Source organism: Hyaena hyaena, unplaced genomic scaffold, assembly GCF_003009895.1.
Source record: "Hyaena hyaena isolate Hyena2069 unplaced genomic scaffold, ASM300989v1 scaffold_737, whole genome shotgun sequence".
NCBI lineage: Eukaryota > Metazoa > Chordata > Mammalia > Carnivora > Hyaenidae > Hyaena > Hyaena hyaena.
In genome coordinates, this window is record NW_024081368.1 from 86,894 (window position 1) to 101,132 (window position 14,239).

At 53.6% G+C, this 14,239-nt stretch overlaps 1 protein-coding gene across 3 annotated transcripts; it reads left to right on the top strand.

Moving 5' to 3' along the window:
- The first annotated feature begins 6,018 nt into the window (after window positions 1-6,018).
- On the top strand, window positions 6,019-13,648 carry OSR2 (odd-skipped related transciption factor 2). 3 transcript variants are annotated; one of them, XM_039218136.1, is made up of 4 exons: window positions 6,019-6,365; window positions 10,396-11,165; window positions 12,230-12,329; window positions 13,115-13,648. In XM_039218136.1, the coding sequence occupies exons 2-4, from the start codon at window positions 10,510-10,512 to the stop codon at window positions 13,295-13,297; spliced, it is 939 nt and encodes a 312-aa protein (XP_039074067.1). In that variant the 5' UTR covers window positions 6,019-6,365; window positions 10,396-10,509; the 3' UTR covers window positions 13,298-13,648. The 3 variants fall into 3 exon arrangements, with proteins under 3 accessions (XP_039074067.1, XP_039074069.1, XP_039074068.1); XM_039218138.1 differs by having other exon boundaries at window positions 13,197-13,648; XM_039218137.1 differs by lacking the exon at window positions 6,019-6,365 and adding an exon at window positions 10,214-10,304.
- The last annotated feature ends 591 nt before the right edge of the window (window positions 13,649-14,239 follow it).

A 14,239-nucleotide genomic window follows, 5' to 3' on the forward strand; every position in this document is an offset into this window, starting at 1 on the left:
GTTTCAGCTGCCCTAGAGCGTCCTGTGCAGCCTCAGGGAAATCCAAGGGCACAGAAGCTTCTAGCCCAGGTCCAGACATGATCCTGCCGGTTGTGACACTCCCTCCTCCTCTCTGCTGGCGTCAGGCACTCTGACCCAGTGCAGAGAGGACAGGGAGAGTGTGGGCAGTGTGTGTCAAGGTTTGTGAGGAAGTGTATGCACCACTAGGATGAGATAAAAATAGGAAAAAGATACTATCACGAGAATACAGGACAAGGGAAAGAGTCAAGAGTCCCAAAGGGTCTGAAACTAAAATGAGGTACGATGAGGTGTGTGGTCTCTAACAGGGACATTTCCTGAAATTATGCCGGTTCCCATATTAGATAATAATAATAACAACAACAAAAACTGGCTGTGAAACAGGAAGGCACCCATACTGCTTTCTCTCCCTCACTCTTGCCCACACATTCAGTCCTGACTCCTTGAAGGGAGGGTTGGCGCCTAGATCCCTCGAGCATCCTCCTCAAATCTCCAAGGACTTGGAAGTTACCTCTGGAAATCAGGTGAATGAATGAATGAGTGAATGAGTGAATGAATGAATGAATTAGCTGCCCCAGGCCAGTCTGTGGTGGCAAGGGAAATGAAAGCAAGGAGGGAGAGAGGAAGAGAGGGAAAGATAAATTCCCTACACCCACGAACGTCCTCAATGCCAACATGATCTAGGTCAGTGATTCCCAAACTTTGACAGGCAACAGAATCACCTGGAGGGCTTGTTCAAACACAGACTCAGTAAGTGGGGCCAGAGAATCTGCATTTTAACAAGTTCCAGCCATGGCTGATGATATTGGGCTACACTTGAAGAACTGCTGCTCTAGACAGTCACTCTGGACGGATCCCAGCGTCTCAGACAAACGACCTGTGCAGCGAATATTGGAAACTCCAAGGCAACCCAAGACATTTAGAAAAAACAGACCACAGAAAACCGAGAGCACAACTGCTCCGATCCAGCTAGCTTACTGCGGTATAGCGACGGGAGCTCATTGGAAATCAAGATTCTTCGTTTGAATTTTCCCAATATAAAAGCGTTGGCAAGTAAGTTTGTGTGTTTGTATTTTCAGTGAAAGCCTAACAAAAATAGGTAGGTTTGCAGATTCTGTCCTAGTCTTTGCTGAGGATCTTTCCGAAGTGCGAGGGCTGCGGCAGTCCCACACTGGGCGAGTGGAGATGCCCCAGAGGGGAACCAGCCACGGGGCCCTCCCTCGGAAAGCTCCCGGGTCTTGTCCTATGCTGCTGCTTAGTCACCGACGCCAACGAGCTCGGTTAGAAAAGCACCTTGAATTCGAAGCTGTCCTTTGACTCGGGAGCATAGGAGTTGACCGGGCTCTGTGTCGCTGCAAACTTCAGGAGATCCGCTTCCCTGGGGACGTTGACGCCGAGCGCGCTCCCTGTCCCGGCGCACTGGCCCAAGCCCATGCCCTTGGGCCCTTGGGCAGAGGCGCCTGCCTCGGGGCTGCGCTGCTCCGCCCGCGCCCAGCACGTGCGGAGCCGACCCACGCTGCTCCCTGCGCCTGCCCCGCAGCGGGGCCGCCCCAGACTGCGCGCCGCGCAAAGGCGCGGAGCGGTTCTCAAGCGCCAGGCCCTTCGCAGCACCACGCGACTCCAGAAACGCTGACGGATCGCGGGGCGGCCTGGACTCGGCGCCTGTCCTTGCTGCTTCGGCCCCGGGGAAAGCGAAACACCGACGAGACCCAGGCTTACGAAAGGGTCTCTCCCTAGGCTTGCCCACCCCTGCGATGGCCACGTAGCTAACCCTCCGACTCGATCTAGGGCCTACGCAGACAGCTCCCCCTTCCCGGTGACTCGGTGCCACGCACACCAGCGGCTAGAAGGGCGCCAGCTTCGGCCTCCAGCCGAGCGAAGCGGAGTGAGGACCCAGACCTAGGGAGACCACCCTGGCCCCATTCAGGAGGTGGCTGGGCCCAGGGACGGGATGGCTGGAACGGGCAAGTGGTCCTCAGCACACACCGCCCCTCCGCCACGTCCCGTCCCGGGAAGGCTCCCGGTGCGATCTGGGAGCCTCGCCACGCGCCTCTTCCCGCTCTCGGCCTTAAGGAGAGCACGGTCCGTCCAGGAGACCCATTCGCGACAGGGCTTCAAATGATGGGGTAGGAGAAGTCTTGGGGAGTGTGTTGGCCTTTCCTAATACGGTCCCCAAAGAAACTCTCTTGACGCTCCCACAGGGACAGTGTCCGAGGCCTTGGAATCTGCAGGAATCTGAGCTGATCAGAACAGGACAGCCCACGAACTCCCTGCGTTGGGGTCAGATCTGGGGTCTTGCCCTGCCCTACGGAAGTCAGAGCCTCCCAGAGTGGCGCCGTGAGTCCGAAAGCTTGTCTTAGAAAATCCCGCCAAGCAAAGTCAAGAAGTCGGGGCCGGGGATGGGGGGGTGGGGGGGGGGAGGAGGGATGTGTGCGTTATCGACTGAACAGAAGGTCAAGGCCTTCTCCCCAGAAACCCTGCGGCGCACAGGACTCTTCCTCCCCAGCAGAGGGGCCCAGGTGCAGGTGAAAGGAATCCTGCGGCCTGCGGGGTCGCTGGCGGCTAAGCACTCGCACCGGGGGGCCGCCCCCGGCTCCCGCGCCAGGTAGTGCTCGGCACTTGCCTCCAGGGGGCGCTGCGGCCCTTCCCGCGGGCCGCGCAGCTCAGCCCGCGACTGCGCTTTCCCAACCCATCCAGTGTAAAGCGCCGACTCGAACATACTTTTTTAAAAGATAAAATTCTTAGTCTTTTGGTCTCTGTTCCACGCCCTCAGTTCTGAGCCCAGTGCCCTCAATCCTCTTCTAGGTTTTCGCAGGCCTTCTCACAGCGCCCAAAGCCCAAAGAATACCGGGGCTTCCAGCTCCTCCCGGCGGGAGGGGTGGGGGTGGGGGCGGGGAGCGGCAAAGAGTGCGCGAAGTTCAAATGCAAAAGGTCTCCGCCCTAAAGAGGCCGAGGAAGTCTGGGGAGAAGGGAGGCAAGTCCTCAGAGGTAATGGCAGCTGGGATTCCTGGAGAAAAGAGATGGGGTTACCATAATTTGTGTCTTAAAGGGTAAACATGTTTAGGATGTCCGCAGCGCGCGGTCAGAGTGGGAGAAGCTCGAAGTCAACTGCCAGGAGGACTGTTGTCTGACACCTGCTCGCTGCTTTACTGGCAGAGCCTCCTGGGTGGGCCGCTGCGGGAGCGAGGGGACTACTCCGTGGGCCCCCTCCTCCTCCAAGCCTGCATTTCCTTTCTCCGGCCTTCACCCCGTCCTCCGGGGGCGTAAACTTTCAGCAGTTCGGCTTTGAACAGCAACTGCTCGCGCGCCCCTTGTCGGTCTGTTAGCCATTTCCCTGGAAGCGTCCTTGGTGTCGAAAACCCAGAACCCAGAGCGAGGACAGCAGATGACCGAGTTGGCGGAAATGTCAGAGGGAATCCGCGGCGCAGCTCCGGGAGGGCGCAGGGAGAATGGGACCGCAGCGCAGAGACTCGGAAACCCAGACCCCCCGAGTAGCTGCGCCGCTGCAGGCTGCAGGACTTCCCTCTCCGCACACCCGGACCCCACAACTCGACGAGGGCCGGGTGGCCTGTCTTCCCAGCGGGGCGTTGTCGTCTGGGGAGTCCGGCCGGCGAGGCTGCTCCTGGGTGGGCCCCCACAAAACGTGCGCTCTAGACGCTGGCGTGGGCGAGGGGCTCGCCGGGGCTGAGCTTGGAGAAAAGTCAAGGGCCCCCACCGGGGTGGGCGCGGAGACGGCCCGGGAAGCCCTGCGTGCCGTGCGCGCGGCGCTCAGCCTCCGGCTTGCTCTCGGCCTGGGGCGCGCACCTGCCCGGCGCGGAGGCTGCCGTGGCGCTGCCGCGCGAAGCGGCTGTCCCCAAAGCCCGGAACTCGTCGTCTCGTCGACTCCTCCCTACCTTTCCAGCAACAGCAGCCCTCGAGCCGGCGTAGCCCAGACAACGCTGTGGAACTTCGGAGGCTGGGGTGGGCTAGGTAAACGCGTTTGCGAAACAACCTGGGCCCAGGAGGTTTGCGGAAATAGGGCGAAGCTCGTGGGAAGTTGGAAGTTCTGTCTAGCCCGCAGGAAAAGCGGGCGGCTCCGTGCACAGACGCATACAGGGTGGGAAGGTGTGAAGCCGGCCGCTGGGGAGTTGCCTCCACTTTGGAAGAGGAAATACAAAGCGTAGGAACACTCTTCAGGTCACCACCCCGGGAGTGTGTGTCCTGGGGGTCTGAAAGAAGAGAAAGTTCCCTCCAAATCTTCCAAATTGAGAAAAGCTGCGGAAGGAATGAGGTGGTTAGAGAGAGGGGACCGCAGGCATCCCGGTAGTTGGAGCTCAGGACCGAGCGCTGAAATGAAAGCACCCCTAAAGAACCCTCTAGGGAAAACTTGTTTAAAAACAAAAACAAAAACAAAACAAAACCCTGAACTCCTACGCATTCTGCTACTTCCATGCTGTTTGTCAAATCTACTTTAAACAGTTAAATGCTGAAGGATATTAAACAGTTGGCTCTCTATTCCAAGCTCACTTTTTAACCTTCGAGAATTTGAAATTGGAAAGAAAGGAAAAAAGGATTTACTATTCCTGAATTATATTTCATCAGAAAAACGAAAACTTCCATCCATCTGGACATAACTAAAACAGAAGGAATTGTATCTTAATAAAACAATATCTCATAGCTTCTGCCTGGCTCACCAATCACTGGTTAACCTTTGACAAATTTTAGTCTTCTGCTTATATTAACTCACTTCCCCGCACGACGAGATTATTGTAATTGTCCTTGGGGGCGGCACATCCAACACCATCTTTTGACGGAACACTTTTGAATTGTACACACCATTTTGGCTGGAAGACAGGCGCCCCTCAAAGCGCGAGCTTGCCGGGGGCTAACGCAAATCCCCTCTGGCGACTCGTCTGGGACGAAAGGCGTTTTTCTCAGTGTTGCTCACACAGATCTCATCTGGAAAGAGACTGTTTACCATGAGTGTGTCATTCCCCCTCTGTCGCCCTGCTAACGGCGTGGCTGAAGTGCATTCTGCAATTACGCTCACACAGGACCAAACCTTCAGAAGAACCTGAAAATTTTATCACTACACTTCAAATTCGATTACGTTTCCTGGAGACTGAAAATGAACTGCATTTTAGGGGGGGGGGCTGGGAATGAAGATGTACATGTTTTGAGAAACTACAATAGTATTTCTCTAAAAATTTAAAATGATTGTTCTTCACCCATTCCAGATGGATTCTTTATTGTTTGCCAATGGGTTACAGATGCCCACCCCTCTAACCAAGTTGGTTAACTGCTTATAAAATGTACACTGGCTGATTAAACCTTAAATACTGGAGGAAATACCTTCTGCGACATTCCTTATACGTCTCTGCGGCGATTACGAAATTAGTCAATTGTCACCTCTAAAAACAAACTTCGTTTTGAAAACAGCAAGCAAAAGCAGACTACAGATACAGTCATAATTGACAAAAAGTATGTACAAAGCTGTATTTAAAATTGAGGGAAGGGTGATATGTGCTGGACTATACAATCTAGAACTGATTGACTTTACCCTTTACCCTATAAGATGGTTATATTAAACGTATTAAGATGTGGAAATTAATCCTGCGAGCGCGCCAAGTAAAACTACAAAAAAGCCCTTTGGGTTCCTCTACAGTGTCTTCAGGAAGCGGAGAACCAGTTGTCTGGTTTCTAACAGCGTAAGGAAAAGTGGCACCAAGAAGGAAGGGGGTGGGCTTTGCTTGTGTGTGAATTTTGAACGGAGTCACCTTCGGCTCATCTCTCTAACAGGGAAACCTCCAGCAAACCTGTGCCTTTAAGACTCAGTTGCTATCCAAACACAAGTAAACAAAGTGGACCATTAGCGGGCGGCGGGCTCGGAGGCGGAGCCAGGCTCCCAGGGCCCTGCGCTGCCGCGGGACGCCCGCCCGAAGGGGGGGCGGGGCTGCTACTAAAGCCCGGGACTCCCGGCCGCGAGCAGCCTGGGGAGGGCCGCGGGCGGGGACAGAGCTCGGAGCGCGCGCTGCTGGAGGGTGATGGCCCTGCGAGGCTGCAGGCTCCGACCTTACCCGGAGTCCGCGGCTACAGGCTCGCGGAGGCGCGGGGTTCCGCGCGAGCGCTGAGCGCCCGCTTTGCAAGCCCCGGGCTTTACAAACTCCACGTCCACAGTCTCCGACGAAGGCGAGGATCCGCTCTCGTCTTTGCTGCCCGTCCTCCTCCAGATCATGTCCGCGGCTCCCGTGATTCCGCTCGGAAGAAGAAGTTTGCCCGGCGAGGACCCAATGACTTTTCCGAGCCGTGCGCCTCACTACCTGGGCCGGGTCTGAGCAGAGGTGCCCAGGCGGACCTTTCTGAGCGAGGTGAGTGTCCGCTCTGGGAAGGGGCTGCAGCCGCCCAAAGCAAGGAAGGAAGGATGGGTGTAGGGGGTGTAGGGGACACTCAGATTCTCGGTCCCGCGTGCCCCAAGTTCAGAACCGTGAAAAGAAATCATATGGATGCAGTCTTGGGGCATTGTGTTTCTCACTTTATCGGATTCCGGGCACGCCACTCCCAGCTAACACCCAGCGATACACACTTGGCTGCGCTGTTTTTAGTTTTGTTTTGCGACATTTAATCTAAATATTCAGCAAGGCTTCTTATGAAAGCTGATCAACGTAGGTTCAGATAAAACTCCATCATCTTCTGATGGTGCCGTAGTGTTCCTGGTCCCCCCGTCCCAGGGCAGCCGCGGCAGCGCAGCGCGGACGCGCGGGGACTCCGCCGTGCCTGCCTAGCCAGCGCGTTTCAAGAGGGAAGTTACGGTTCAGTCCTAGGTAATTCTCCAACCTTGTGCTGGGCTTTTGATTTTCCTCCTAGCCTCCAGTCCTGGAGGAGGGGACAGAAGGCAAATTCCCTTAGGGTTTAAACGCTTGGCTTCTGGGGTAAGAGCAACAGAGAAAGGAGTCGTGGCGATTACAGGAAGGAAGGAGAAATAGGTGTTTGCGGAGGGAGCGGGGGATCCGTCTCCCTACCTGTTAGCAGAGAACAAAAGAGGGCTGGCGTTTCCCGTAGCGAAACGGCGGCGCAGACAGCTACTTTCTCTGCTAAACAAACTGCAGTCCTGAGCAAAACAAGAAAACTGCTGGCGCAGGGGGAGCGAGGGAGCACAGAGAAACAGAACCCAGATTATGCGGAAGGCATCTTAATTTAATTAACTCCTCGGGAAGGCAGAGGCGCTGCGAAGGGGCAGGAACTTCGCGGCCGTTTTCCTCTGTTCACCTGATCCGGCCTGGCCATCATCATTACTTTTTAAATGATCTCCTTATAGCTACTGGGACTATAGCCCTGATTTATGTAAAATTCCTTTGTGGCTTGGGCTGAAATTCAGCAAGCCTACGGATCCATCAGTCATTTCTCTCACACTAGCACACAGGTTTTAGCAGATGACCCCTGACTGTGTCTTATTTTTAGATAACTCAGTGTAATAACAGCATTACCAAAGAGCAAGACTCTATCAAATTACCACGTACCTCTTTTCTCCAATGTTTTGAAAGCTTCAGTGGAGTGAAATTAGTATGTACACATCTCACTTGTTGACAGCCAGTGAATTAAATTTTACAAAACTCTGTACATGCCTGGAAATCCCTGTGAAGAAGACTGATAAAAGAAAATTAGTCTCAGCTTCACCGAAATATTTGTTTTTCACTGGCTCTTTCCTTGTAAAATCAAAAGTAACCAGTGGTCCGAAAAAGGGTAGTGGAGAAATGACAGCAGAGGATGATGACCTCTGTTATTGCTTGAAGCTCGGTGTGGGAACTACATGCTCAACTCCAGACAAAACGAAAGTATTTTAGATCTCTTCACTGACTTAAAACATCTTTTGACATATATTTCCAGCAACTCAGTGGGAGAGTGGAAATCCAAATTCCCTGATTATTTATGGCAAAAGTGTTTGGTGGCTATTTAGAGTTGGTATGTTTGTAAAAGGGTTGAAGTCACCACCGGTTTGCTCTTCTTCTATGAAGAAACTGTCCTACAAATTAAAATCAAATCTTACTGTGAAATAGCACTTTTGTGCTGCTTTGGAGCTGAATTGTAATGGAGTTGCTCATTTTTGTGTTACAAACCGTTTGAAGAAAAATGAAGAAAGATGGCACTCAACTTTTTGCTGGCAGAATTAATGTGTAATGTTTATGGCAGATTTCACTTTGTGCATTTGAAATGGAAATTACAGGTGGTGATATTCCTTCAGTTGACAACATCCCCTCCCCCCCATAACAGTGGTGGGAGTTGTACTTTGCCTCCTGTATTTATTTCTAAGAAATCTAGTCTGGGAATACACCCAAATAATAATTTCAGTTTCCTCTCTATGGGGGAGACCACTTTTTAACACTAGGGGGAAAATAATATTTTGAGTCTCTGGAAAATCCTCATTACACAAAAAGAAGGAAATACACATGTAATTTATTATTTTCAGTGGAAAAGGAAATACTCAGACTACAAGGGATATTAGTAGAATCCTTTTTCCGTGCCTTTCTAGGAGGGCTTGAGGGTTGCCACTGAACAAAAATGAATCGTGATTTGTGGTGGGAAAGTTTATTACTAATGGAGGTTTACAGTTTCGGTTGAATGGTCTGACTGAGACCCTCTGACCACACCTCTCATTAACCCCCAGTCTGAACTCCCAGACCGAATACCACCAGGCAGAAGCGGTTCATTAATAAATCCCTGTCTCTGAGCATTCCAAACAGAGGAGGAGGGAGAGAAGGTGTGGGCCTCACTGAAGCGGCCAAATTCTGCCTTGTCAGAGCGCTGTGTCATTAGCGCGGTCTCACAAGTCTGCCCTCCGACCCACGGGCAACACTTCACAGCGCACTAGAATAGATTCAGGCGTGTAAAGGGATGGGTGCTGAGGGAACACTGGACAGACTTTCCCACCTTCCTGCTGGGCTCCAAAGCCAGGCTTACAAGGGGGATGGCTCTAACCGATCCGCCGGCCCCTCTCCAGGGAAAGCACTTAGCTGTGAGTCCCGCACCTGGGGAGCCGCCCTCAAAGGCAAGGCCCAGGTCTGAGGAGGTGGCGGCACCGCTGCTCAAAGGCGGCGGGCAGTGGGAAGAGGTGGGCCTACCCTGAATGCAGGTGAGATGTCCTGGGGAACCTGGGTCTGAAATCAGACCTCTGTACTGCCATTGGGGGCGCAGAAAGAGGGGAGTGCGTGCGCCCTGCTTAGGCCCAGGCCGCACACATCTCCCAGCGGATAAACGACCTTCCTCCAGGCTGGCAAAGCCGCACTGTACCCGGCCCGCCGCGGCTCCCCTGCTGCCCCCTCCGTATCCCTCCCCAGGGAGCCCACTCTCCCTTCCACTCCTCTCTCCTCATCTCCTGAGGCCTCCCCGGTGGAGGAGCGGCTCCAGTGCCAGGCTGGGAAGCCGCTCCGGCCTCCCGAGAGCTTGGCGCTCAGTCCGGGAGAAGGGGTTCCGGCCTCAGGGAGGTTCTCCGCCCACCCACCCCTATCCCACACCACGCACCCCACCCCCCCCCCGGGAGCCTGAACCATCTGGAAGGGATCTTGGTGGGGGGTAGGAGGGGACGGCTCCTGGGAAGGAGGAGGGGGCGATTCCAGGCTGAACCGGCCCCGGAGGTGTCACTTTTCCTTCCTGCGGCCCGTCACCGCTGATAAATGGGACTGAGGCAGAGGAAGGAAAAAGAAAACCTCCGAGGTCAGCGCGGGGCGAGACCGGCCCCTCCGAGGGCCCTCCGGCCCTGCAGCGCGAAGCGCACCCCGGCTGCGTTCCCGCACCCGCGGCGTGGCCGGGGTAAGCGCGGGAAAGGCGGCCGCGGGGCGGGGCGGCCGGCGGGGGGCGCCGCGCGCGGAGCAGCAGCCCCCGGGCTCCGCCGGGCCCTCCGCGTCGTTCCCCGGGGAGCTCGGGGGCGCCGCGGCGACAGAGGCTCGGCCCTCGGCCTGCGGGTGCCGGCGTCGCGGGCCGTCGCGGTTGCCCGAGCTCCGCCGGACAGGGTGGGCTGGGTGGGCTGAGCTGGGTGCTGCCTCTGCTGAGGCACCGCCTTCCCCAGCCGCCTTCCTTTCTCCCGGGGCCTGGGTCTTCTGCTCCGTGCGTGTCCGCCACCCCACCTTCCCGTGGGCGCCCACGGCAGGGCCGCCGGGGCGCCCGGCTCGCCGGAAGGCCACTTCCTGCCCTGCCCGACTCCCCGGCCCCAGGGCTGAGCACGGTTCGGACCCGGACGGCAGGCGCTATGCGGACCCCTCGCCACTCCTTTTGGGGGCCCTGGAGTAGAGTGCGGAGGAGGACTCTGAAGGAAGGTGTGCTAACCCGCGTCGGCGCCAAAGGGCAGGCCGAGCCGGCTCGGGTAATAGTCACAACTCTCCCCCTCTCTTCCCCTGCCATTTTTAGGGATTTCTCTGCGTGCCGTTGTCTCTCTGGGTTCTCGCCGGAGCCCCCACGCCCACCTGCCTCTGAGTCCTGGAAGAAAGGGGCGGCTCCCTCCGCCCCCCAGCGCCCGGGAACATGGGGAGCAAGGCCCTGCCGGCGCCCATCCCGCTCCACCCGTCGCTGCAGCTCACCAATTACTCCTTCCTGCAGGCCGTGAACACCTTCCCCGCCGCGGTGGACCACCTGCAGGGCTTGTACGGCCTCAGCGCCGTGCAGACCATGCACATGAACCACTGGACGCTGGGGTACCCCAACGTGCACGAGATCACCCGCTCCACCATCGCCGAGATGGCGGCGGCGCAGGGCCTCGTGGACGCGCGCTTCCCCTTCCCGGCTCTGCCCTTTACCACCCACCTCTTCCACCCCAAGCAGGGGGCCATTGCCCACGTCCTCCCAGCCCTGCACAAGGACCGGCCCCGTTTTGACTTTGCCAACTTGGCCGTGGCCGCCACGCAAGAGGATCCCCCTAAGATGGGAGACCTGACCAAGCTGAGCCCGGGGCTGGGTAGCCCCATCTCGGGGCTCAGTAAATTGACTCCGGACAGAAAGCCCTCCAGAGGGAGGTTGCCCTCCAAAACGAAAAAAGAGTTTATCTGCAAGTTTTGCGGCAGACACTTTACCAAATCCTACAACTTGCTGATCCACGAGAGGACCCACACGGACGAGAGGCCGTATACGTGTGACATCTGCCACAAGGCCTTCCGGAGGCAAGATCATCTGCGGGATCACAGGTGAGGTGGGATAAGAGGTTGGCCTGGGAAGGGAAGTCGACCTTGTCCAGAATACCGAGTCCTGATAGACAGTCCCAAGTGTCACCAAAATCCCCTCTAAACCAGAATATATTGCCCAAAGCCCCTCCCTGGCCAGCTGCAGCTAACCCCCAGCATTTACCTTTTTCCTCTGCTGTCTCTCGCTGCGTCCTTGTTTGGGATGCGGGAGGGCCTTTCCTCAGTCTTAGGCAGCTACAATATGATGGGCTGGTCTTGGTGTTCGGTTCCCAGTTTCCTCCGGGTCGCCAGTGGGGGGTGGGACAGGTAAAGCCGAGGGACCCCAAAGACCTTCCCACGGAGGGTACCACTTATAGCTGCCGTCAGACCATTTCTAGAAGTCTACTCGGGCCACTTCTACTTGGGTTCCCTCCCTTCCTTATCTACGCACCCCCAGGTGCGTCCCAGAGCCTGCTTAGGCGACCTTTTATTTTATTTTGGGGGGTCTTGAGATCACTGAATTTAGAAACAAACAGGTCCCCACCCCGCCACATCCCACGACCTTAAACTCTGCATTATTAAATGGCAATTGAAGAAATACTACAACTAAGTGTTTTCATCCGGTAAAAGCTTCCAAGGAGTGGGGGTGGGCGTACCTTTTCTTGGGCTCTGCTTGTAGTTCAACAGCACTGGGACTTCTGTTGGGATCCTCCGTGGCTGTTTAGAGACTCGCTAAAATCGGTTCTCCTAAATTCGGCCTTGCCTAACATCCTGATTTGGCCAGTTTCAGTCCCAGAGAAAGCTGTATAGACCAAGGACTCATTCGGCACGATTTTGAGCTGCAGAATACGCCAGAGAGGGCGATCAAGTGTAGATAAAGCCGGCGTCCGGTGAATGTTTTGAAGAATCTGTTAGTTGAGGTTAACCATAAACAGAATTACACAGAAAAAAAAAATACAATCTATAAACATAAATAATGGGAATCCCGTTTCTTTTGCCCTTTCACGACTTCGTTTTGAGTAACTGTCAAAAGAAACTCCTCACTGTGGTGTAAAACCGTTTCAATGAAACCTTATATTGATTTTCAGGTATATCCATTCCAAAGAAAAACCTTTCAAATGTCAGGAGTGTGGGAAAGGATTTTGTCAGTCTAGAACTCTAGCGGTTCACAAAACTTTACATATGCAGGTAAGTTTGTTTTCTTGTTTAAAAACAATGCCTGGTTTCCTTTTATCATTTTTTGCTCACAAAGGTGCTCAATGCCAGGCTCTTTCTCTTAAAAGGCTCTGTTTAGATTTAGTTTTCGAAGTGGGGAAAGCAGCACTCAACTGTTTTTACACACACACAAAAAAAATCTTACCTACCATAAAACATTATTATATTTTTCCTAAAGAAAGGCTATTCTCTTTATTCTAAGTCCTAACTTTAGAATCCCCCTTCAACCCCCCCCCCCCCCCCCCCCCCCACCATCTGATCTGCCCTGCATTTAAAGCTTTCGTGTTTGGGAGGAAATAAAGGTAATTTTGATAATGGAGGCATGGTGAAATCCCATATGCTCTCTCTCCCAGGGGCCTCATAATTTGTAGTTTTCAGAACATTGAGGAATAGTTTAATTTTCCAGCAAAGAGGAGCCTTATTACCCGGGAGAATGTCGTTCCTTAAGAGAGGATTAGAGTTTTTCCTTCCTCCTTTTCCTGCCTGTGACACGGTGATGAAATGTAAAGAGCTGGAAATCACAAAGCCCACCACGGTGGCCACCGGCAGTTATCAGTGTAATCGGGCCTCTATGTGTGCCTGCGCGTGTGCCCTCATGATTGGAGGATTAGGCCCCAGATTTGTTCGTGCAAGTCCCCTCTTTTGTTGTCGTGCGCGTGTTAGGTTAACGCTTGTGATACCGATAAGACAGAAACTATTGAGAAGGGTGCGGTGGTGGTGTGAAGGATTAATCCTTTGCTTGCTTCACATCTGAACAGGAATCTCCACACAAATGTCCCACATGTGGAAGAACCTTTAATCAGAGAAGTAATCTGAAAACTCACCTTCTCACCCATACAGACATCAAGCCCTACAGCTGCGAGCGGTGCGGCAAAGTGTTCAGGCGAAACTGTGATCTGCGGCGGCACAGCCTGACTCACACCCCGCGGCAGGACTTCTAGAGAAGCCCAGGATGTGTCCCGTGCCGCCGCTGCTCCCCTCCCCAGACACCTCTCCACGCCTCCCACCCAAGGGTCGTACCCCCAACCCCTCACTGACCCCAGCTCTTCCCTTGCTGTAGCTGCACCTGCAGCTCCAGGGAGTTAACTCTTCTTCTCAAGGACTGAGGACTGTAGAAAGCTACACCAGTACATCCCTTCACAAAGAGTATATGCTAGTTTCTTGTAGATATTCACAGCTCATTTTAGAGCTCTGTACATAATGTCGTGGGTCTTTGTTTTGTTGTTTTGTTTTGTTCGTTTTTGTATCTTGTTGGATGCACCTAGATACGGAAAATGGAAGCCAAATTTATCTTTAAAGAGTGTATTTTCAAAATAAAACTTTTTCTTGTTTGTTTCAACACTTCTGCCAGAGTGTCTTGCTATTTAATTCTGTTCTTCCTCTGGGTTCTGAGAGAGTAGGATGCCTCTGAAATACTCAACATTGAGGGTGTTCTTTATCCCTAGGTTTTTAAAATAAGACTTCTCACAATTCTCTTACTGAAACGTCAGCTCTTCCCTTTCTGTATTATGGCATTTTTGAACTGGACAATTGGATTTGGAATTTTTGTTTTTCAAAGATATTAAAATTAATACCCTTGAGGTTTTAGCCTCTTTTGTTTATTCTAATTCTTTGTGTATTATTCCTTCTGATAAAAGCAATATAATGATCATTATTAATAATGTGCAACTCCATGACTGACCTACCTGAAAGCACAAGATGGGAAAAGTCCTTGACCTAATGTCAAAGTTTATGATGGACTTCTCTTACCATTAGACTTTGAACACTATGATTTAGCACTGCAGACAGAGACTTTATCCTGGTTTCAGTAGAAGAGTGCAGGAAGATACAACCTTCAGAAGATGGAGGGCAAGAGGAGAAAGGAGAAACTACTTAGCTGTGAA

What these genes read in the sequence shown, in the direction of transcription:
- OSR2 (XM_039218136.1), top strand. Translation starts at nt 10,510, where the DNA reads ATGGGGAGCAAGGCCCTGCCGGCGCCCATCCCGCTCCACCCGTCGCTG. An exon ending in GATCATCTGCGGGATCACAG is followed by an intron (nt 11,166 to 12,229) that starts GTGAGGTGGGAT and finishes ATTGATTTTCAG; the next exon opens with GTATATCCATTCCAAAGAAA. An exon ending in ACAAAACTTTACATATGCAG is followed by an intron (nt 12,330 to 13,114) that starts GTAAGTTTGTTT and finishes ACATCTGAACAG; the next exon opens with GAATCTCCACACAAATGTCC.